The 23798-nt window shown below is 57.8% G+C and overlaps 1 protein-coding gene across 5 annotated transcripts; it reads right to left on the reverse strand.

The window, feature by feature from the left end:
- Positions 1–483: 483 nt before the first annotated feature.
- On the reverse strand, positions 484–23709 carry SEMA4A (semaphorin 4A). 5 transcript variants are annotated; one of them, XM_032398330.1, is made up of 16 exons: positions 23642–23692; positions 18380–18551; positions 17066–17227; positions 15475–15635; positions 14501–14563; positions 14148–14246; positions 13827–13932; positions 12966–13082; positions 12558–12682; positions 12236–12408; positions 11070–11220; positions 4606–4786; positions 2737–2855; positions 2492–2649; positions 2109–2209; positions 484–1754 (listed from the first exon to the last, which is right to left on the reverse strand). In XM_032398330.1, exons 3-16 carry the CDS (start codon positions 17196–17198, stop codon positions 1162–1164), a joined length of 2280 nt encoding a protein of 759 aa, XP_032254221.1. In that variant the 5' UTR covers positions 17199–17227; positions 18380–18551; positions 23642–23692; the 3' UTR covers positions 484–1161. The 5 variants fall into 5 exon arrangements, with proteins under 5 accessions (XP_032254221.1, XP_032254218.1, XP_032254217.1 ...); XM_032398327.1 differs by lacking the exon at positions 18380–18551 and having other exon boundaries at positions 23642–23709; XM_032398326.1 differs by lacking the exons at positions 18380–18551; positions 23642–23692 and adding an exon at positions 21307–22481.
- Between the last annotated feature and the right edge of the window lie 89 nt (positions 23710–23798).

Genomic DNA, 23798 nt, shown 5'->3' on the forward strand with positions numbered 1-23798 from the left:
GCCAGTTGGGGGGGGGCGGGGTGCAGCGTTATCCTTTCTTTGGACCCTACAGAGAACACCCAGCGCAGGGGCTGGTGGGAGAGGGGGGATGGTAGGGTGAGGGCAATGCTGGGGTCTCTGCGGAGAGGAGCCTCCGGGGAGCCTCCACACAGGGGTGTGCACAGAGCGCAGCTCGTCAGATCGTCAGATCGGGGGGAAGGGGGTGGCCAGGCTGGGGGTGGCTATACGGTCTGGTTGCTCCCTAAATTCAGTCCACCAAGAGGGGAGCGGGGACCGTGGGGCCAGCAGCTGCGGGGAGCGGCGATGGATGAGGAAAGCGCTGCGGGGTTGGTTCTGGGCGGGCAGGTGGCAGGGCAGGTGGTTTGCCCTTGGAGGCAGCTGGGCCCCACAAACCTGGAGCTCCTCCCCGCTGAGGCCCTCCGCCCCGCGGTCCTCTGCTGCAGCATTCGGCTCCCACAGAAACCACACCAGTCGTGAGCTTTGTCTTTTTAATAAAAAATAAACTGTCTGTGACAAGCGGTCTTCTGAATCCCAAAATAAAGGAAAGGGGAGAGGAGGGGGCTGAAGAGGTCAGCCAGAGGAGAGGCGGGAACAAGGCTCAGATTACCCCCGTTCCTCCACCACGGCAGGGCTCACAGTCTGCCCCAACTGAAACAAGAGGAAGGTGGTCACTTGCCGGGAGTCAGCGGTGCTCAGCGGACAAGGGGGCAGGACGGGGCAGCTCCCTGCAGGGCCCTGGGACAGCGGAGCCTTGGTGTCCGTGGGGGTGGCTGCTGCCCCCGGCGGGGGGGTCTCCAGGGACAGCAAGCAGCGGCGTGCCCACTCGTGTATACCCTGGGCTTTGTTACCACAGGGGCCTGGAGCAGTCTCGTGTTTTAGGGGCTCCTGGAGCAGTATGTTTCTGGAGGGATCCGCTCTAGGTCTTCTTGTTTGGTCCAGGCTTGGGACAGCCCATTGGAGGGCCCATGTGCGCGGTGGAGGGGAGGCCCACAGGGGGTCAGGCTGCTGGGTCCAGCCCCGCTGAGGGCCACCGGTGACAAGGTGGGAAGGTGGTGTTCTGTGTCCCCCCCCCCCCGCCCTCAGGGCTGCGCTGCCCCAGGTCCCCCAGCAGCGCGGCGGGCGCCCACCCTACTCTACGCGGCCGCAGCCTGCGCCCAGAGTCTACGCCACCTCGGTGCCCAGGTGGTTGTTGTCAGCGTCCACATCGCTGGCGGACGGCCTGCGTTCCTTGGGAAGTTGGAGTTGCTGCTCCCGGCTCAGGGGGGCCTTCTCCCCCGGGGGCAGGGTCCCACAGCCCTGCACCTTGCCCCGGGCTCGGAGAGCCCCCAGTGGGGAGGCGAGGAGGAGGAGGAGGGCTCCTGAAAGCACTAAGGCCAGGAGCACAGTGACTGTGAGGAAGTGGGGCCAGTAGGACCGCTGGGCAGCCAGGGCGGCCCCGCCACCAACCCTGGTCAGTGGGGCCTCCACACGCTCCCGGGGAATGCCCCCCAGCTCGGGGTCCAGGGCCAGGGGCTGATCCTGGCTGTGCACCCAGTAGGACACCACAGGGTACGAGAAGCCATTCTCCGTGGCCCAGCATTGGTACAGGCCCCCCACCCCACCCCGCAGCAGCAGCACCAGGGAGCCGTTGAAGACCGCCGAAGAGGCTTCTGGGAGCTTGGCCGCGCCCCGACTCCAGTGGTAGGAGGCCAGGGCCGAGAGGTGGGGGCAGGGGAGCTCCAGGATGGAGTTGGGGACAGCCAGGACTTCTTTAACTGTAGATGAAGGAAGGAAACGGCTAAGGGAGGGGAGCAGGAGGGCAGGGAAGCTCTGCCGACATTTGGACCCTGACTCCCCGCCTCCACCTTCCAGTTCAGCTCCCAAACTCAGCTCTGCTCCCTCGTCTATCTCCAGTCTGGACCCCAGACCCTCAGTCCATCTGACTCCGACTCTTGACACCAAAACAGACTTCAGCCTCAATCCTGGATCCCAGCTCGGAATTCCTATCCTCCCTCCTGACGCCAGGACTCAAATCCGCCCCAGGTCTGGGTGTTCAGCTCTCAAGCCGGGCAGGTTCTGGGGGGACACCAACCTGAGCCTTCCCCCCTACCCCCTGGTTCCACACTCACTGATTTGGGGGCGGCTTTGAGGATGGAGGCTCCTGCCCACGGGGCCAGTGGCGCATGCCCACCCTGGATTCCCTTGTTCCGTGTCCTGTCTCCAGGACTTCCTGAGAAGGCAGGGAAAGCAAACCTCAGGCCTTGAAACAGACCAAAGCGGGAAGAGGAGGGAGGAAGGGGGGGCAGGGTGGGACAGAGAAGAGGGCAGGTAAACCCAGGCGGGCTGGAGCAGCTTTAAGACTGCAACCCCATCCCAGGAGGAGCCTCTGCCACAGGAGGGAGATCCTGGGAGGGGCTGTGCCAGTCGCCCCTGGAGAGAGGAAGAACCCCACATGCTGGGTAAGAAGGTCCTGGTGAGCCAGCCTCCACCGCTGTCCAGGACCGGCACTTACGGGATGGGGGTGGGCAGGAGACGGCAGGTTCCGGACTCGGGGTCCCAGGCACAGTGGGGGTCCCGGGCCAGGACACAGTCCACACAGCTCCCATAGACGCTGCAGTTGGCTCGGGGAACCCTCCAGATGCCCCCTGAGAAGCCCGCAAACACTGCGCCCTGGAAAAGAGAGGGACAGTGACCTCTGCACACCCAGTAAGGACCCAGCACCCAAGCCCCCCGCCTGGTCAGAAGGCCCCTTGCCACCTGTTCAGGGGCCAGCAGCAGGTTGCGGACAGGTTCGGGATCAGGGAAGAGCTGGATCTCCTCCACCAGATGAGCACTGCCGTCCCCACTGACCACAGCCTTGTGGAGGGCGCCTGTGGCTGTGGAGAGACAGGGAGCACGGACTCAGGCTGGTCAGGCTGCTCCCCTCTATGCTGTGGGGCTGATGGGAACTCTGTTATAAACGGCTTGGAACCCCCGGCCTCTCTGTCTTTCCTTTGCAAGAACGCAACCCACTCCTCCACGGACTTGGGGCAGCGGACAGCTGAGCGCTTCTGCAGAAACCCCATCGGCAGCCACCCTCCCCTCCACCAGGTGTCCCTCCAAGGACTTCAGGGAGGTCTGCGCTGACCGCCCTGTTAAAAATTGCCACCTCCCCGGCTGGCATTCGGATCCACCCTTCCTCAAAATCAGTTTCTAGTCTCATAACACACTAAGTCCTTGGCTCATGTGGTATGTTCGTTGTTTGTCTGCATGCATTCCACAAGCACCGAGCTTTTGTCTGTTGCTCTCTGCTGGGACCCGGTATGTGCGCAGCGGATACAGTGGCTGGGAATGTGTCCTGGAAGGATCGGCGCACCTGCAGCTTTCTCCCATGGAAGCTCAAGGTCACCCACCCCCATTGGGCCCTCCATACACACGCCCGGCAATCTTGCACATTCCCCTGCTGACTCTCGCTCCTTCTTTACACACTGACTTTTGAATCCACCCCTTTCTCCTCACACCTCCCCCTTTTCTACCCCTCGTTCCCAGCCCAAGACCCCGTGTCCTCCTCCTGGACCATCACAAAAGACTGGCGTAAAAGCTGCCTCTGCTTCCTGCCGGACACCCACCCAGCCTTACCTTCTTCTATTCCTTCGCCCCATCCCAGCAGGGGGCTGCCCCCCACCCACGTCCTGGACTCCGGCTTCCGCTCCCTCTGCAATTCACCTGCCAGTTATCCCCTGGCTTGCCCATTTCTTCACCGTCTGCCTCCCTCCTGGAGCCTGAGGACCTTTCCATCTTTTTTTTTTTTTTTAAGATTTTATTTATTTATTTGTCAGAGAGAGAGCACAAGCAGGGGGGGCAGCAGGCAGAGGGAGAAGCAGACTCCCCGCCGAGCAAGGAGCCCGATGTGGGACTCGATCCCAGGACCCTGGGATCATGACCCGAGCCGAAGGCAGACGCTTAACCAACTGAGCCACCCAGGCGTCCCGGACCTTTCCATCTTTAAAAACAAAAGCATGGGGGCGCCTGGGTGGCTCAGTCGTTAAGTGTCTGCCTTCAGCTCAGGTCATGATCCCAGCGTCCAGGGATGGAGCCCCACATCGGGCTCCCTGCTCAGTGGGGAGCCTGCTTCTCCCTCTCCCACTCCCCCTGCTTGTGTTCCCTCTCTCACTGTGTCTCTCTCTGTCAAATAAATAAATAAAATCTTTAAAAAAAAAACCATGCTGGTGGGACCCCCCCTTCCTCCAGTCACCCCCCCCACTTGCCCTTCACAGCCAACTTCCTGAAGGACAGGCCTTGCGCTCGCTGCTCCCAGCCGCCCGACGCCTGGCCGCTCTTCACGGCTCTAATGTGGCCCTAACGTGGCTTCTCTGGGAGACAAAGAGCTCCCGCTAGGGCCAGCAAAGCCCCTGTGTTCCTGTGTCCGTCGCCCTCTCCAGACTCAAAGCTCAGAAAGGATGGAGACTGCGTTGTTGGGTAAGCCCACCATATCTTAGAGCCTAGCAGGGCGCCAGGCACATAGTAGGTGCTCAGGAAGCATGTGCGGAATGAAAGCAGGAGTGAACGAACTCCAAGGTTTCCCTCCGCAACCTGAGCTGCGGTCCCTGCTTGGTCGCTGCGGGACGTCTGGAGCCCTTTACTCACCGGTGCCCAGGTAGAGGACCAGATGGCTGTGCCCATCGACGCCCTGGGCTGTCTCCACCGCAAGCCTCGTGTACTCCACACCAGACTTCACCAGCAGGGGTGTCCCCACCACCTGCTCATCCATCAGGAAATGGTCCTTCATGAAGGTCAAGGCTTTGTCAGAGGAGGGGCCCACGGAGCACTAAAGGGGGAAGGAGGTGCATCGGGTCAGCGCTCTCCCTCCTGCAAGCTCACCGTTGCCCCCCCCCCCCACTGGTCCAGCCCGCTGCGCCTCCCTCAAGGCGGTCCTCCTCTCAGGAGGCGATGGAAGCTCGGGGGCTGCCTGGCTTGGCACTCCAGGCTCTGCACACAGCGCCGCGTATCACCGGCTTGCTGTGCAGAGGAAACGCACGGATATGTGGAAAGTGACATGAAGTAAGAACTCAACAAATGTTAGCTGTTGTCCTTCTCCCGTCCTTGCCGCCTTCCCCACGGGTGCCTGGCAGCTGGCGGGAAGCAGCATGAGGGACGATGCGCTCACGTCAGTAGCCCCAGGCTTGCACTGCACGAGCCCGGGCACACAGTTGGTGCCCAATAAGTGTTTGCCGAGCCAGTCACTGAATGATGTCACAGGAAGGGGTGGTGTCGCGTGAACCTGCTCCACAAGCCTGGTGGAGCCCCTTCTCCATTCGGGGCCTCCTTTTCCTCACCCATAAAATGGGGAGGGGGGCGGTGGACAGGGGGTGGGCTGGCTGTTCTCTGAAGGCCCTGCCCACACCAGCGTGCCATGCGCCGTGTCCTGACCTCGGTCGGGATCCTTGTCCTCCACACCCCAGGGCGCTATCTCAGGGCCAGCCCCACTCCGTCACCTGCCACTGTGTCCTCAGACAAGTTACTCCCCTCTGTGAGCTTCCATTTCCTCATCTGCAACGTGAGGTAATAACATCTGTATTTCATTCTGATGCCAGAATGAGCACATGCACCTACTCTCACTTCCTCCCCCCCCGAAAAGGGGGGGAAAAGGGGGAAGCAAAGACAGCCACAGGGTGAAAGCTGAAAAGCAAATGAACAAATATGGTAAAAGACTGAGCAGGAAAAAAAAAAGAAAAGAATCTTCTTAAGCAAGCCCCTGGGTAGCCAAAATGATCTGATTTACAAGGCAGAATTCCTAAAGGTCATGAATGAGCTGCGGGCCAGCTCTGGAAGTGGGAAGGGCGGGGCTGCGTCAGGAGAGCCTCTGAAAGTCTGTGCACCTGGCAGGCCAGGCTCCCACACCCCTGCGCGGCCCTGCGGGCCTCGGCCCAGGACTGGAGGCTCCTTCTCCGGAGACAGGAAAGCAGAGGGTCTCTGGGTGAGGGCAGCAGGCAGGGGTGAAGGCGGAGAGGCGCAGTGCATGTGGGGACGCATCCCCCCGGCCCCCCGGTGCCAGCAGCCAGGCTGTCTCCCTCCAAGCACAAGGCTGGAAGAGGCCTCCAGAAAACCGAGTGCAGGTCAGAGGTAAGCCCTGACAATGTTGATACCAGTTGTCCCCAAGAAAACTGCCCAGCCAGGCCATCTTCCGTGAGCAACAAGGGGCCCACGCTGACGAGTCACATCCAGGGGTGAAGCTTCCAGAGAGCTTCACGGTCCCCACTCCTACGCGAGCAGAGAGCCCAGGGCCACCAGGCGTGTGAGTTAAAACATGAACACGAAAGAGGCCAAAGCAAATCAATGGAAAAAACAAACAAAAAGCTAAATGATGCAGAGAAAAGAGACCCTCACAGTGAAGTATTACTGCTGTCTTACGAGAGCTGAGCGAAGACCATGTGCCCGTGAAACCAGACCATAAGGCTACAGAAGAGGAGCCCCACGGCAGAGAGGGAGCTGGACGCCACACATGACCTGGAAGGAGACCCACAACCACGGTGAAGGGGTCTTGCCCCCCAGTCAAACTCTGATCTGACCAAGTCTCTAGGCCCAACCTCCAACGAAGGTGTAGGAAATACTGCAACTCCACCACAGAGACCCATAGTCACCAAGATCTGGACTGAGAAAAATTCTATAGGACAAATAAATGGCAAGAAAAAAAAAGGGAACATACAGATTAAAAGAAACTTAAAAGAACAATGATCTAAAGGGCGCCCAGCTGGCTCAGTCAGAAGAGGGTGCCGCTCTTGATCTCGGGGCAGTGAGTTCAAGCCCCACATTGGTTATAGAGATTACTTAAATAAATAAACTAAAAAAAAAAAAAGAATAGCTAATCCAAACTTATATATCTTACTTAGATTTTGATTCAAATAAACGGGATTTGGGGGCAGCTGGGTGGCTTAGTTGGTTAAGCGTCTGCCTTCAGCTCGGGTCATGATCCCGGGCCCTCAGATTGAGCCCCACATCGGGCTCCCTGCTCAGTGGGGAGCCTTATTCTCCCTCTCCTCCCCGCTCATGCTCTCTCTCACCATCTCTGTCTCTCTCTCTCAAATAAATAAAATCTTTAAAAAAAAAACCCTGTATTTTAAACAACTTTTATGACATCTTTGAGACTACTGGAAATTTGAATACTAAATGCATATTAGATTAAAGAATTATTCATTTTTACAGTGTGAAGTGGTACTACGGCTATTTTTTTTAAGCCCTTATCATTTGGAGATACTAAAATATTTATGGATGATGTAGTGGGTTGATTGGTGCCCCCCCATTCATCCATCTGAAACCCATGAATGTGACTTTATTTGCAAAAAGGGTCTTTGTAGATATAATTAAAAGTCTTGAGATGAGCTCATTCTGAATTATGATGGGCTCCAAATCTAGTGACAAGTGTCCTCACGAGAAGTGAAGGACACATACAGAGAAGGCAAAGTGATGATGGAGGCAGCGACTGCAGTGGTTGGGGTGTCTACGAGCCAAGAACAGCAAGGATTGCCAGCCGCCAGCGGAAGCTGGGGGAGAAGCAGAGACATATTCTCCCCCAGAGCCTCCGCCCTGCTGGTGCCCTGACTTCCACCGCCTGGCCTCCAGCCCGCAGGAGGATACATTTCTGTTGTTTGAAGCCAGGAGGTTTGTGGTAATTTGTTACAGCAGCTTACAACACTAATACAGATAAAATGCCATGTCCGGAATCTGCTTCAAAATACCCCGGGCGAGGGTGGGGGTAGGCGGAGCACGGCTGGGACAAGTTTGCTTGGCTATGTGTGGGTATACGGAGGTCCCTTATACTATTCTGTCTACTTTGTATACATGTGTGACATTCTCTATTATAGAACATTTTTTCTTTCCTTTTTTTTTTTTTTAAAGATTTTATTTATTTATTTGACAGAAAGACACAGCGAGAGAGGGAACACAAGCAGGGGGAGTGGGAGAGGGAGAAGCAGGCTTCCCGCGGAGCAGGGAGCCCGATGCGGGGCTCGATCCCAGGACCCTGGGATCATGGCCTGAGCTGAATGCAGATGCTTAATGACTGAGCCACCCAGGCGCCCCTTTCTTTCCATTTTTATTGGATGTTTCCAAATATTTAAAAAAGATCAAGATTCTTAGGCAAATTATCTCAAATGAGACCCTTCAAAGCAATTTAGAACATACACAGCAATCATCCCCCCTTCAGTTTTGCTGTTTTTTAAAAAAAGATTTCTTTATTTTAGAGAGAGAGAGAGAGAGAGAGACAGCAGGGGGAGGGGCAAAGGGAGAGGGAGAGAGAGAATCTCAAGCAAACTTCCCACTGAGCATGGAGCCCAACGTGGGGCTTGATCTCAAGACCCTGAGATCATGACCTGAGCTGAAACCAAGTGCCGCCCTACTGTGCCACCCAGTGCCCCGAGTTTTGCTGCTTTATACCACTGTGTGATCGACAGAAATGGAAATCGAATGGCATGAGCCAGGTCGGAAAATTTCACCTGCTTAAATAACAACAAACTAGAGTAGAACGTTTTTATAAAAGAGATATTCAGGGGCGCCTGGGTGGCTCAGTCGTTAAGCGTCTGCCTTCGGCTCAGGTCATGATCCCAGGGTCCTGGGATCGAGCCCCGTGTCGGGCTCCCCGCTCAGCGGGAAGCCTGCTTCTCCCTCTCCCACTCTCCCTGCTTGTGTTCCCTCTCTCTCTGTGTCTCTCTCTGTCAAATAAATAAATAAAATCTTAAAAAAAAAAAAAAGAAAGAGATATTCAAAGCTCAAAAAGGGGCGCCTGGGTGGCTCAGGCAGTTAAACATCTGCCTTCAGCTCAGGTCATGATCCCAGGGTCCTGGACTCGAGCCCTGCATCGGGCTCCCTGCCCAACAGAGAGCCTGCTTTTCCTCCTCCCTCTCCTGCTCCCCCTGCTTGTGCGCGCTCTCTGTCTCTCTCTCTCTCTCTGTCAAATAAATAAATAAAATATTTTTTTAAAAAGGCTAAAAAAAGCTCAAAAAAATCTAGGAAATTAAATATTTTAGCACGAATTAAAAATCCGATAGAAGGATTTGAAGATAAAATTGAGACACTCTCCCAGAAAGTAGGGCAAAACCAAAGGCTTGGGAAACTGGCTGGGATTTAAAGAGGGAGCGGACCAGTCCAGGAGGCCCAGTAAGAAGTGAGAAAACATCCTAACATGAGAGTCTGCTCCATGAGGGAAGGGACTTCTGTCCACTTTGTTCACTGCTGTGTCCCCCAGAGCTTGGAACAGTGGCAGGCAGCCTCGAAAAATATTTGTTAAATGAAAACATAATAGGAGGAAATTGTTCAAGAAAACTTCAAACTGAAGGAACTAAACTTCCAGGCTGAAGGGGCAGGTTGAACATCCAGCAAAATAAAGGAACAGAGTCCCATCAAAGTGCAATACCGTGAAATTTCAGAACAGCTAAGGACAAAGAAAAGGCACTACTAGATTCCAGTGAGAACGGGGACTTTCAGAGACGTAAGAATCGGAAGAACTCTGGACGTCCATCCCCTTGAAGATAACAAGGCAAGCCTTCAAAGTTTTGCAGGAAGATTATTTCTAGTCTAGAATTACATGCACATATCAAACTATCAAATGCAAAAGTAGAATAAAGACATTTTCATACATTCAGTCTCAAAAAATGTACCTGCCATGTATCTCTTTCAGGAATCTATGGAGGCTCTGCTCCACTAAAATAAGAAAGTAAGAAAAAGGGGCGCCCGGCCAGTTCAGTCACAAGAGCATGTGAGTCTTGATCTCAGGGTTGTGAGTTTGAGCCACGATGCGGGTAGAGATTACTTAAAAATAAAAATCTTAAAAAAATAAAGATAGTGAAAAAAAAAAAGAAGAAAAAAGAAGAAGCCATGGGATGTAAGAAACATGAGGATGTCACAGAGAGATACAAAGGAAATGCCCAGAATGACGAGAAGGGAAATACCAGGATGGTGGCGGTGCCCGGGATGGAGGTCCAGACTGCAGCAGACAGGAACAATCTCCAGGAAGACGAAACTGTTAGAATGCCTAACGGATCTGTCTTCAGAGAGATGCAGATCATTGAGGAAGAGTTTGGGGTTGAATTAATATTTAGAGCTTAGAAAACAAAGCAAGCCAAAAAAGAAAAAAAAGAAAAGAAAATTAAGAAAGTAAAAGAAGAAAAAAGAAAGAAAGAAAAAGAAGAGAGATAATTACTAACCCCAGGGAAATTCTTAAATTATGCAAAAAGGAAAAGTAATCAGGGCCTGCTCCTTGGCTCAGCTGTGCATGAGTCCTAATCTAAATACTGATCTAACCAAAATTATTATAAAACTATGTTGGGAGATGAGGGGTGGGTGCGGTGGTGTGCTGGTAAAGCAGTCGCGGTGGGGGTCAGGGAGCCCTGACTCGTTTGTTGACTGCCGTGGCGCATACCCCCACCATGGCAGGTCTCGGGCCACCAGCATCATGTCAGCGCACATGAATTTGGAAATAGATGCCCCCAAAGAGTTCTTGCTGGTTGCTACAGGCACATACATAACTGGGTGGGGGTGGGGGGCACAGGTAAATCCTCACCATCCAGAATGGGAATTCAATAGATCCTGCCTGAAACTGAAACATCAAGAAGTAGCAATAAAAGTATGTTAGAGATTTGGAGATAAATACCAAAAGTATCAGCTAAGAGAGTTGAAGGTGGTTGTCCCTCTAGAGAGGGAAAAGTGGAAGACAGGGCATAGGGCTGTTTTTGGTAACTGACTGTGTAGATCTATAGGATTCTGTTAATGGTGGCCATATACAACTCTGATCAAAACACAAAAGTTAAATAAGAAATGCAGATGAAGATGCGTAGGCAGTCCTTGGCACAGCCCATGCTCCCTTGTTTCCCCAGGGATACACCCAGGTATTTGGGGTGCACTTAGCGGAGGGGGGGACTCTGTGTGTAGGATGGGCTGGACACCTATGGGATGTGGGCCACTGGAGCAGGTGTGTATCTGAGCAGACAGGACTGGTTAGGGCAGGGAGCACTAACGTTTATTGGACATTTATTGTGCCATGACAGATACTTTGATATGTGCGATATGTGTGTATCAGTGGGGGCGGAGGGTTGCTCAGTGTTGGGGGTGGTACTCACGCTGCCTGGCCGGGGACTGATCTCAGGGACCCCATAAGTAGTCCAGCGTGAAGTCTCTTTGTTCAATTCCTTGTACTTGCCCTCAAAGACACGCTTGATGTCCTTGAGAGAGAAGGCACAGACAGCAGAGCTCCTGGTCCCACCGATCTGCCTGGGGATAGCCCAAGGGGACATGGTCATCTCTGCTCTACCACGGAGCTCCCCCTCCAGCCCTCACCCACCCTTGTGAGAAAGCCCTGGAGGGCAGGAGTGTGGAGGGCCGGGTTGGCCCACTGCTGCCTACTTTCCCCCCAGCCATGGTGATAAGGGCTAGGAGAGCCCCTGACTCTGGCCCATCTTAGGATTATCCTTAAGGACAATTAATTGGGTTTCGGGTCTTGGGGTGGCTCCTGCCTGTCTTGCCCAGGCTGGGCTGTACCCATGGGAGGGGCAGTGTAACCAGATCCTGACAGGCTCCAGATGAAGCTCTGCTCCTTTGGGTCCGCTGGATTCTTGATCCTCACACAACCAACCAGAGCCCGACTATGAGGCTACTTCTATTCCTTTAGCCCTGGTCTGTGGAGACAGGTTTCTCTTGTTCTCTTTAACCTGATTGTGCCACACACCATGTTCTCAGTTCTGGATGCCACTGATGCCAGCCCCTGCTTACAGCAGGTATCTTTGGTATCTGACCCACGGACAGCAGACACCTAAACACTGTGGGGCCAGATATTTTGATGCAATGAACTTTTCTCAGCCTCCAAGCAATGACTATTTTTATCTTAGTGACACTGATGGTGTTTCCCTCTTTGCTCTGGCCATTAGGAAGCTCAGAGCTAAATTTGTAACCAGCATCCCAACACTGCATAAATGACAAACATTTGTGATGTGCTGACCCTATCCCTGCCTTCTTATTCTCCTTTTACTCCCATTGCCTCATCGGTTTGATCTTGTCTGGTCTCAATGTTTGCCTTCCGTGAGCTGCCTCCTATCCTTTTTGGAACCCGGCAGGATATAACGGAGTAAGAACCGCTTTGAGCTTTATCTTTCCCATCTACACGAAGGGCATGAGTCAGATTCCTGGGACGTGGTGACGGGCACATGCCTTCCTAGGTGAAGTGCGTGGAGTGAGCGCTCTGGACCCCACGACACGCGTGCAGCCCTCGCGTCCCCGCCGCGCTGCTCACCACTGAGAGCTGAAGGCCGCATAGACGCGGGGCTCGGCGGAGGCAGCGGCGGGCAGCAGGACGGCGTGGCGGATGACGTTGAAGGGCAGCTGCCCGGGCTGCGAGCATAGCAGCTGGGCCTTCAAGAAGGTGGTCCATTTCTTCTGCAGCAGCTTGTCCCCGCCCACGTCGTTCTAGGGCCGCGGGGGCGGAGTCAGGAACGCCCCGCCCACCGCTCCCCGCCCCGTCCCGCCCCCATTGGGCCCTGGGCGCTCGGTCCCGCCTCTGCCACCTCCCCATTGGCTCCCTCCACGGCCAGCCCCGCCCCCTCCCGGCCGCAGACCTTGCAGACTCTGGCCACCCGGGACGTGTGGAGCTTCTCGAAGAACTCGAACTCGCTGGCTGTCTCCTCGAAGAAGAAGTAGACGAAATGGGTCGAAGGGATGGCTGCCACGAAGGAGGCGTCCGCTGCGGGGCGGGGCACATAGGCTTAAGGTTGGGACACCCCAGGGCTGGTTCTGCAGCGGCAGGCCGCCCGACGGGATGCCCCGCGGCTGGCCAGGGGTGGCCCTGGGGGCGCCTGCTCCCGTCGCCTCACGGGGGCGGGAACTGCACCCCCCGAACAGGGCCGCCCGGCACAGAGGGGCCTCTGCACGGAGGACGGCGGAGTGCAGGAACGCGGCTCTCGGGCCCGGCCGGGTCCTCGCGCTCGGGGCAGGGCCAGACCTGTGCTGGGGGCTCGGGTCCTTACGCTGCAGCCAGCGGAGGAAATTGTCGGTCTTGAGGACGGGCTGGGGTCCCAGCGTGCGGATCAGGATGGGCTCGCTGCCCAGGAAGTTGTTCATGGTGCCAGAATAGAGCATCCCATCTAGGGGAGAGGCGGGAGGCTTCCTGGTTGGAGGGGGCCTCTGCCCTCCTCAGACCTGCCTCTGACCCAGGCCAGTACCCACATGGGTCTCCGGCCCCCTTCCTGTGCCCCCCACCTTCCTGTGGCGCCCATAGCCCAGCTGGCAGACCCCACTGAGCACCGTTGTTAGGGAGCCCTGCCGCAGGGAAGAGCCACCCCTCCTGTCCTTCTGTGTGCTGGCCTTGTCTGACCTTTCTCTCCCTGCCCCCTCACACACCCAGCTGAACCACGTGCCAAATAGAATCACTCTTTCTTCCCCAGAGGTGGCTGTGTTTTCTGTTTCCACACCTTGGTCCCACCCTTCTCTTCCTGGAACATCTTCCCTGCGCATCTACCTATCTTTCGAGGTCCCACTCAAAAGCCAAGGGCCACCTCGTCCAGGAAGCCAAGGTGGGGAGTCTGTCTGGGAGGACACAGATGGTGATTTCTCTGTAAGCTCTATGGAACAAATGGCTGAACCTCAGGCCTCTTCTCTGCCCAAGACCCTTCCCAGACCTATGTGAACCTCTCTCTACCTCTCTCTCTCCACCTCCTTTGTGGCAGCATCAGCAGGAGCTGGTGGTTGGGATGCTGAGTCTCCCTCTGACCTGGTGTTCAGAGGCTCCTGGCTTCCCCTCCCTCTGTCCCCTGCCTTTCAGGACACTGTCAGCTTCCATATTTCACAGAATGACCCGGGAAAGCAGATGCCAGGAACCCGATACTCACCTGCCAAGACAGCCGTGTGCTTATGGGCAGGGTCAAAGGGGCTTTGGCCTTTCCCCTCCACAACCTTGTCCTCGGAGATGGGCAACAGGTAGGAATCTTGGAGTTCCTAAAGGGGGGGAGAGGCTGGGGGCCAGAACGCCAGAGTCTCATGTCTGGGAAATGAGGGGCGTGAGGGAGGGAGAGGGACGTGGAGGGGAATTGGGGCCAGGAAGCTCACGAGGGTCCCACATCCGGGAGAGCAGGGTTTTCCAGAGCTCGAGAGGAGGGGGGTTAGGTGTGAGAAGGGATGCTTGGGCCTGAGCGCTGGGTGCCATGACTCACAATGAAGGTACACGCGGGGCTGAAGGCAAAGGTGCCACAAGCGTATAGGTGGGTGGCGTTCAAAGAGACCAGGACACGGATAAAGTTGAAGCACTGGGTCTGGGGAGACAGAGAATCCAGGTGTCTGGCCACTGGCCCCACACACCGGGGCCCCACGGGCTGCCCCCCACTTCCCAGCGGGGAGAGGGCCCGGGATTGCTGAGGCAGTCCCTGGACGTCTTCACAGAACGTGGCGCAGACGATCACCATGGAAAGAAGCCTCCTCCACTACCTGCCCAACCTGACGTCCTCCAGTGATGGTCTGGGGACCGGGGTTCTCCACCCAGAGCCCCTAAACCCCCACCTCCACTTACCTCATTGCTCTTCTTCTTAAAGGCGCATTCACTCTTTTTTCGGTCACTGGCTGGCCAGGGTATCTGCAGCGGGGGGTCGGGAGGGAGAGGATGTGAGGTCTTGCTCTCTAGCTTTGACCTGCTGTCCTCTCCTTGGGTCTAGTTGGAAGCCACCAGCAGGCATGGCGGTCAGTGACATGAGCTCTAATGACAGCAGTCCGTGACCATGGCTATTATTCTGACGATACTGGTGTTCCTCAGGGCGCAGCTCTGTGGGAGCACTCGGCCTGTGGAACCAGACCTGAGCTTGAATCCAGGCTCAGCCCCTTACTGGTTTGAGTGGTCCTAGTCAACCTCACAAGCTTCTGGAGGGCACAACCAGGAACGTACGTAAAATACCTAACGCAATGCGTGCTGTGCAGGGCAGCAGTTGACAAACCACACATTTCCTGGGGAAATTGTTTAAAATGTCAGTTCCTGGCTCACACCTCAGAGAATCTGCATTTTCAACCAGCATCCCATATGCGCAGGTGGCCCACAGACCACGCACTGAGAGACACAGCAAGGAAGGTGCTCAGTAATTGCTCGCTTCCTCCCTCCTTCTCTCCTTCCTTCCCCCTTTCTTCCTCACATTGTCCCATTAGTAGGGTGACTATAATTTAATACAGAAGTTTCGGTGATTTCTACCAGTGGGTGGATATCAGATTATTGATATAATTTGAGTCAGTATTTCTGTCATATGTCAATGATTTCCGTATCAGCCATTTTAGCAATTAATATTATTCAGCCAGGATGCATGATACCAGCAAATAGTGAGGCCACTATTGGGTTTCTTCTCTGTTCTCCAGACCGGATATATGTAGCGGGAATTGCTGGTTACCGCCGGTTGGGGCTGACAGCACTTGGGCAGTGAGTCACGCATGGGCGGTCCAGGCACGGGGCAGCTGTCAGCCCCCTCACCCCCAGCCCACACCCTTTGTCCCCGGCCTCCTCACCATGTTCTTCAGCTTTGGCATCCCTGGGTCCTGGATATCCAAGGCCAGAATGGCCTCTCGAGCCCCCACATAGAGAGTGCCTCCGTCACCACTCAAGAGCAGAGTGTCGAAATCCTGGAGGCCCTTCTGGTGGAAGAGGCTGAGAGCCCTGCGTCCCTCCCCTGTTGGGAAGTGATGAGAAGGGGTGAGTGATGAGAAGTGGGTGGGCAGGCAACTGACCTCTGAGGTCAAGGTGTGGGGGGAGGGTTGGCAGAGTGTGTTCCCCAGGCCTGGGCAGCTGGACCCGCTCTCCATCGGCAGCTCCCCCTCCCCCCACCCCCACCCTGCCTGCTGGTGGTGTAGGAGCTCTGTGTTGAGCCCACAGGGGAGAGAAGAGGCAGCCAGAGACAGGCTAATGACAGCTGGGCTGGGGAAGGTGGTCTGCACCCAAGAGACAGACAAAGGGACGGGAAATAGAGCGAGGCACGTGGACACTCTTCCAGGCCTGGAGGGGCGAAGGGGGCAGGGGAAAGAGGCACTGGTCCTCCCCCAGGGAGGAGCAGGGGAGCAGAAGGCAGACAGACAGACAGGAAGATCCTGGGAGCCACAGACAGGACGGTGTGGCTTGTAGGGTCACACTCCCCAACCCCCCTTCCCCTCCTCTAGCAGGAAATTCGACCACTAGAATCCCAGCCACAGGCTGAGCAGAGCAGACACATATGTCTTCAAAGGCCCCTGTGGGCTTGCCTGGATGTCACCTGGGGGGGCGGGGGTGAGCTGGCTCCCAGGGGGCACACCAGCGACAGGGACAAGCTGCTCCGTCCCCTCACGGGCGCATGCGCACCTTGGCCCTAGTTAGAGGACCGCCTAGCCAAGCGTCACCTTTGGAAGCTCTGACCATCTCAGGACCAGAAGGAGCAGTTGGCAAGGTGCTGGAAGGGGTGGCCTCCCTCAGAGCTGTGTAAGTCCTTCGCTCACCGAGCTGACCACCCTTAGCATGGCTGGCTGCTCACCTGCCTCCCCGCGCAGGCCTGCGAGCACCCTGAGCAGGGCCGAGTCTTGTCTCTTGGTAATTCCAGCACCCAACACAGATGCTCAGGAGACCCCGCGCCCACACCTCCTGGAGGGCCCGAGTCCTTCCCTGAGCCTCCTCCCTGGAGGTGGAAGGGCCAGCGGCCCCCACAGCCTCAGCAAGAAACCAGCCGACAGCGCCCGTACCCCAGGGGCTGCCCTGACTCTCTTATTCCTGGTGTCCGTGGTACCGGACACGGCGTGGTCCGGTGTGATCTGTGTGGTTGCCATGCGCCTGTCGTGTCCCGGGCTGCCAGGTCCATGGATGACCTTCTAGCATGGGCCTTGGCTTTGGGGGTGCGTGGGGGCGTGAAAGCAGTTAGGGGTCTGAAGTGCGGGGGGGTGAGGGAAAGAAAAAGCACCGTCTCCGAGAAGCACCCTGGGCCCTCCCTTCGCTCAGTCGTTGGCCACACAGTTTCTTCACTCCTTCCTCAGTCTCTGGCGCTCCCCACGTCCCTTTCCTCCCCCTGTCCCTCGGGCTCTCTCTTCCTCCGCCCCTCCAGCTTGGCTGGCGGCAGGCCCGTGGCCCTGCGACCCTTACCTGCACGGTACGTGATCCTGGGCAGGGGCTCCTGCCCACTGGCCCCTGCAGTCGGCGGCAGCGGCAGAAACAGCTGGGAGAGGAAAAGGCCCAGGAGGCTCCAAGGGTCCCGGCCCAGGGCCAGGAGGGCCATGCTCAGCTGGAGGCTGTCACCAGATGGCTCTGAGGAAACAGGCACCCAGGCACTCCCTGGGGGAGCCATCCTCACCACATCCCCCCCAGGGACCAATGGGAGAGCCCCAGGCAGCAGAAGTGGGGGTGGGGGTGGGGGTGCCGGGGAGGGGACAGTTTCCTTTACAGAGTGCCCTCAGAGTCTCGCTTCCATCATGCACAGGCGCCAGCCGGCTGCCTCACGCTCGCCCCGGGGTCAGAGTCCTGCCATCAGGCCTGTCCTTCTGATCTCTGGCCACCACTGGCCCTGCTCTGCCTTTTCTCTCCTTACTCTCAGGAAGTCCTTCTTGCTATCTACTCCTTTCCTTCCCTTCCCCGTAGCCCAGAACCCAAACCCTTGCCTGGCCCCGGGAAGAGCAGATCCCTGCACTTAAAATACAGGTTAATCGGACCCATGTCTCCCGGCACTTTCAGATCTGTGGACACCCTCGTGCCGCACTCTCACCCCTGCCCTCTGATGACCTAGGCAGGCCTGAGTCGGCCTGCTCTGACCTCGCCCCTCGCCCCAGCCGGGCGCAGGTCTTCGATGCCCAGGCCTACCTGGCCCTCTCCTTGCAGGGAGGCGATGCGGGGCCAGGCAGGCTCCCAGCACTGCCCGGAGCTCCTGCAGTTGGCCCTCTGCCTGGGCTCTGTCCCCCTGGGTGGCTGCATCCGTGTCCCCAGGACCGTCAGCCTCCAGCCACCCGCCTCATCCCACATACCCTTGAGCCAGCCACAGAGCAGAACCCCGGGTGTCCGGACTCTGGGGTGGAGGGGGTCCCCAGACCCCGGAGGTGGGGAACGGAGGGCTCAGCCCGGCTGAGCCGGGAGCGCGGCCCTCCAGGTACCCATAGTGCCAGAGCCAGCACTGGGAGCTCTGGAAAACCAGAATTTCCACCTCTCGAGTCCTGACAGATCCCTGGCTTGGGCGGAACTGGGGGTGGGGTTGGGCGGGCAATGAAAGGAGACTCGCCTCGGCCTCCCTCCTCTCTCTCTCCATCCATCCAGAAAGTTGAAAAGGCCAGAAAGTTTCTAGGTCATGTCAGCTACCCCTCTGCCCTCTGTCATGCCACATCCCATCTGACCAGCCCAGGAGTGACTTCTCTTGCTCAAGCCCTCACAGATAGGAGACGTGACACCATCTCTGTTCCTCTTTTGGCTCACCCACAAGATGAGGTCTCTTCACTGCTCAGGACTCGGAAGTGCCTGCAGTGGTCTAACCTTCAAACCTCCACTTCCAGCTGGGCCGCAGTCCTGAGAGATGGCAGCAGCTGTCTTCGGCTCTCACCCGTGGCCGTGCTGACCGCGTCCCTCTGCAGCCTGGTGCCCATCACCCCTGGGCCAGCAGCAGGCCGGGCGGAGGCCCAGAACGTGTCCCATCTGAGCTCACACCTCGGGGACACACTGCTGAGGCACCCAACCCCCCAGTGGTGGTGGCTCACCTGCCCCTGGAGGCCCCAGGGGGGAGCCCCATCATAACGCAGGGCTAATGAGGCATCTAGCACCGAGGGCTCACAACCTATAAAGTGGGTAGTTTCCGGCCCACTCAGCCCGAAACTGGCTGGCTGCTGGTTTAAGAGCACAGCCATCACAGGGCTGACCTGCTCCAACCGGCGGCCCAACTCCTTCTCAGATGCCCGTTCCTCAGGCAGGGAGTCCTTCCCGTCCTGCCATCCCGCTGGTCACCGTGCAGCCCAGGTCGCTCCCTAGATTTCCCTGTCAGGGCCCCTCGCCCTCTTTCCTTGCCCCTCTGCTCCCATTTCCCCTCCATTCGCCTGGGGGTTGGTCTCAGCCAGACCCCTCCTGACAACTGTGTCGACTCTCCCAGACTTTCACGGAGGCTGGTGGAGGTCCTTGGGAGAAGCCGGGGGCCAAGCCGCTAGAGAAAGTCTTTCAAAGACTCTCAGAGTCCCGGGAAACTCCCACCTGGACCCCACCTTCTGCGCCTCCCCACCTCCCAGCCCAGAGTGGGACCTGCCCTGGCCCTGGGCCTCTCTGCTTGAACAGATTAGCTTATCTGGGTCACAGGGAGGAGTTCTGATGGGGGGCACGTGGGGGAGGCAGCTCCAGCCCCACGCTCTCAGCCCGACGCCCTGTTTCTGCCTCTGGAAGTGTTCTATTCAACATGCCAGTCCCACGTCCTCCTTCCCCAGAGACCCAGGAATTTTCCTTCCGGCCGGGTCAACTTTCCCAGGCCCTCCAGCCAACATGAATAGTTTGCATTATTAAGCTTTGGTCCACCCAAGAATTTTAGCAGCTAGGCACCACCGTGGTCCCATTTCACAGGAGAGGAGAGTGAAGCTCAGGGAGGCTACACAGGGAGAAGCCAAGTTAGACTCAGCTCTGCCTAAAACGAGTCCCTTGGCCACCCAGTGTCTGGGGAGGGCTGACTCCTGCGGTCCTCCCTTAGCTCTGGGCACTTGGACGGGGCAGACAGCTCCCGGGGGGTGCGGGTGGGGGGCGGCAAGCTCAGCTCTTCTGGGCTGAGAGCATGTATCTCAGGGGACTCCCGACTCAAGAGGGAACAGAAACCTCTCTGGCCGTCAGGTCAAGGCACGAGCCCCACATCCAGCAGGGCTGGCAAGGTCTTTGGAGGAGCCTGACGGGGAGCTAGGGCCCCCTGCCCCGCCATTGCCCCTCCTGCATGGGAGGCCCCGGAGGCAGCTGCCGCGACCCGAAGCCGTGGCCCCGCTGCAGCTGGGGAGCCCACCGCCAGGCTGGTTTCAGGGGCACGTGACCTGGGCAGTCACAGGAGCCCCCACAGGGAAGGGCCCACGCAGGATCTGATGCTCTCCTGCTGCCGTCCTGAAAGCGGCTGACCCTTTCTGAACACGGGCTGCCCCACATCTTCCTTTTGCACCAGGCCGGCAGACGATGTAGCAAGCTCCCCGCGGACAGGCCCCACCTCCCTCTTCCCTGCCCCAGTGAAGAAACCAGGGCCCGCAGGGGAAGTTCAGCTGGGGGGGTGGTAAGAAGGGACAAGGCCTTAGGGGCCGTGACATTGCATAGCCCCAATGGGGGGGTCCCTCAGCTCCTTTCTCCCCAGCCTGGGAACCCCCTAATAGCAACAGTGCTGAGTTCAACCCTGTCCCCCACCCCAGGGTCCACCTCCTCTGGGGACTCTTTCCCCACGACCCCTAGATCACATCAAATAGTAGCCCCTTCCTGCCAAGCTTTCTGGTCCAGGGTGGAGATCTAGCTCTGGGGGTTAGAGGTGGGAGGGCAGACAGGGATGTTGGTCTCCACCCTACCCCGGGCTCCCCCCTGCACCCCTACCCCCTGCTCACCCCCTGCACCCCTACCCCCTGCTCACCCCCTACACTCCTTCCCCATGCTCACCCCCTGCACTCCTACCCACTGCTCACCCCCTGCACCCCTACCCTGTGCTCATGCCCCTGCACCCCTACCCCATGCTCACCCCTCTGGACCCCTACCCCATGCTCATCCCCCTGCATCCCTACCCTGTGTTCACCACCCCCCCGACCCCTACCCCATGCTCCCCCCTTCCTCCCCACCCCGTGCTCAGCCAGAGAACTCTGGGGCACTTTGTCTCTTCGGTGCCCCAGGGCACATAGATACCTCACTGAGAGGGGCTCCAGGAGTGGGGAGAAAGGCTTTGCCAATGACCTAGCAGGTCCAACGCCCCCTACCCCCTCTCCCTTCCAGCCTCAAGGGCATCCCCAGAAGAGCACAGTTGTGGGGAACATCAGCTTCCTGGCTCCCCTTCCTCTGCCCCACCTGCCCAGCCTCTGGTTGCCCTCTTTTTATTATCACAAGCAAGTCATATCAACTTCTATTTAGGTGCCTACTGTGCGTAAGGCACAGGGATGTCCCTAGCTTCTACTCCCCCAGCAACCCCACACCTCTTCCCACCCACACTGTCTCTCAGCCTTCTTGCCACCCGCCCAGCCCAATCCCCCCTAACCCTTTACCCAGGGCCTCCTAGGCTTCCTCCTCCAATCGGACTGTGCTGGAAGGCTGAGCTGAGTACCGCACACAATGGCCCGACCCCTCGGTCTGCCCCCTCCTCAGGGCAGAGCCCGCGCCAGACAATGGCCCGCCCCCCCCCTTCAGCTTTCCGGCTCCCTTACCTGGAGCTTGGGGATGCACGGTGCTTCCCTCCCCCTGGAATGCCAGGCAGTTCCTGTCTCCCAGTGCCTCCGTCCCTGCCACACCCCCGCCCCCCATCCTCAACCCCATCCCGCCTCACTGGTCCTCAGTCACCATGGCGACCGCATCTCTAAGTGGGAGGGACTAGAATCTCCCCATATTCTTCCTCCTCCTACCCGTGTCCCCCTGCGCCCCACCTTCTGTGGCTCATGGATCCACATGTGTGGGGGAGGCAGGCCTCCAGATGTGGGGGGGAAGCAGGAGGGGAACACTAGCCCCTGGGGGGTCCTTGCTCAGTTCCCTCTTCCCCTGTCAGGCAGGCATCACCTCACAGATGTCCCCCAGCTGGGTTCAGGGGTCATGTGGGGCCAAATTCTCTCTATGGTCAGTTTCTCTGGGTTTCCCTCTTCCCTGGGAACTGTGTCTATGTAAGGGGGAAGGAGGTCATACCTGGCCGCCAGCCAGCCTGACCCCATGCAAACTAAGTTTGCCAAGGAGGAGGCAAGTGAACATACAAATATCTGTGCAAATAAGCTGAGAGGCAGGGTCTCTGCAAGAAGCCCTCTCTTCTGTTCTTAGTATCCTGACTCCCCTGGAAAGGCGACCACTGCCACGCTCAGCCTCTGCCGTTTCTTCCCGAGCCACTGTACCAGAGCTTTCTTTGCCTAGCCCCCCGAGACCTGTCAGGAGGAGAAGGGCTGTGCTATAAGAGGAAGGATGAGGGCAGACTGCAGAAGGGACTTTCCAAAGGTCTAGACCAGATGCGGATAAAGCAGAGACAAGCCTGAGCTGGATTCTTTCCCATCTCTCGAGGGGCAAGCAGAGATCTGGCTGGAAGCTTTGAATCTGGGCCTGTGTCCTCTCCCAGCCCTGAACCTGAGCACCCCTCCCTGCTCTCCTGTCCCCACTGGACCTCAGCTCCCTCCTTGGTAACATGAGCAGTGGACAAAGCCCCTTCCAGGCTGGCCTCTCTGGGCTTGGGGGAGGAGGCACCGGGGGGCTGGGAAGCAGGAGCCCTGGGTCCCAGGCCAGGCCGCCTCGAACTTGCTGTGTGACCCCAGAGAGCGTGCTTGTTCTCTCTGATGCACATGGGTAAAATCATAGCTTTCTAGCCTACCTGGGAGCAGTCGGGCTCATTTCTAGACTAAATAGTGTTTCTAAGAAGAAGGAAGTAAGTGTGCTGGTGCCAGCCCCGGGGCGGGGTTTCAGAGGCCCAGTCTGGTTCCCGTTCAGGTCTGGGTGGGGGGGGGGGGGGGGGTGGCTGAGCATTTCCGCCTGGGGCGGGGCCAGTTGGGCTTGGCTTGTGCTGAAAGCAGAAGTGGACTCTGAGCAGAGCTCTATCACCCCCCCACGGCCACCCTTCCTCGCTGCCGGCGGCCCCTGGCCTTGAGGCCTCAGAGAGTGCCCACTTGCTCAGGCTCTTCTCCCCCTGGACGGGGCACACGGTGGCGGGGAAGACGGGTTTGGAAATCACGGTGGCAGGGCCAGAGGCGGCTGAGCTAGTGGTGTAAGAGGAAGGAAGAGGTCAGACTATAGAAGGACTTCCCACCTGGGAGTGTCCCTGGGTCTTTCCTCTGCCTCCTTCCCTTCTAGGGGAACTGGGTGCTGTCTCTGGAGCAGAATTGTAAGGGCCACATTTCTGAAATACTCTAAGGAAGCCTGCGGGCTCCCCCACCTCTACTTAACCCCGGGTTATGCAGGCGGGCTTTGGGGAACCTCTCCTGGTCCTGCCCTATGGAATCGGAATTCCAGGAAGGGGCTGGGCTGTCCTGGTGAGGCAGTGGGGACCTAGTCTCGGGCAGTGGCCATGGCTGTGGTCAGAACTATGCTGGGGTGAGCTGGACGCCCAGTGCCCTGTGTCCCCTTCTTCTGGGTGGAGAAGGAGGGAGAAGATTCCTGCAGCCTCATCTCCAACTCTCCTGCTAACACACATACGGTTCCATTTCCTCTGGCTTGCCTAGCCTCAGTTTCCCCACCTGTGGGAAGATGGGGTGCCAGGGCCCCACATCTTTAATTGCAGGAGGGGCAGCGAGTGACTGATGGAGTTTATCACAGGAGGGTCCCAGGAAAATGAGATGGGGGAGTGGAGGGTGAGGAGACACAGACTTCCTGACCCCGGGCTCTGCCCCTCAAGATCCCCGAAGCTGCCCTTCCCCCAGTCTGAGGCCGGAGGGCCACCCAGAAGGACCCCCTATGTTATCCACTGAACTTGGCACAGATACTCTATGCCCAGAGTGCTAGGAAACTGGCATCCCACCCTCCCATCCCCTCCCCCGGGGACCACGGTCCCCCTTCCCCACCACTTTCCAGCCTTACCCCCAGCCCAGCAGTGGAGACCCTAACCCAGGCGTCCAAGACTTCCAGCAGAGTCTGTAGAGGGCAGGGGGCGGAGCAGGGGCGGGCAGGGCAGGGGGAGTGGGTGGGGGCCCTGCCTGCCCCCTCCGGTGCCCCAGTTCCCAGGCAGCTCTTAAAG

This window comes from Phoca vitulina, unplaced genomic scaffold (assembly GCF_004348235.1).
Source record: "Phoca vitulina isolate PV1807 unplaced genomic scaffold, GSC_HSeal_1.0 scaffold115, whole genome shotgun sequence".
In the NCBI taxonomy this organism is placed as follows: domain Eukaryota; kingdom Metazoa; phylum Chordata; class Mammalia; order Carnivora; family Phocidae; genus Phoca; species Phoca vitulina.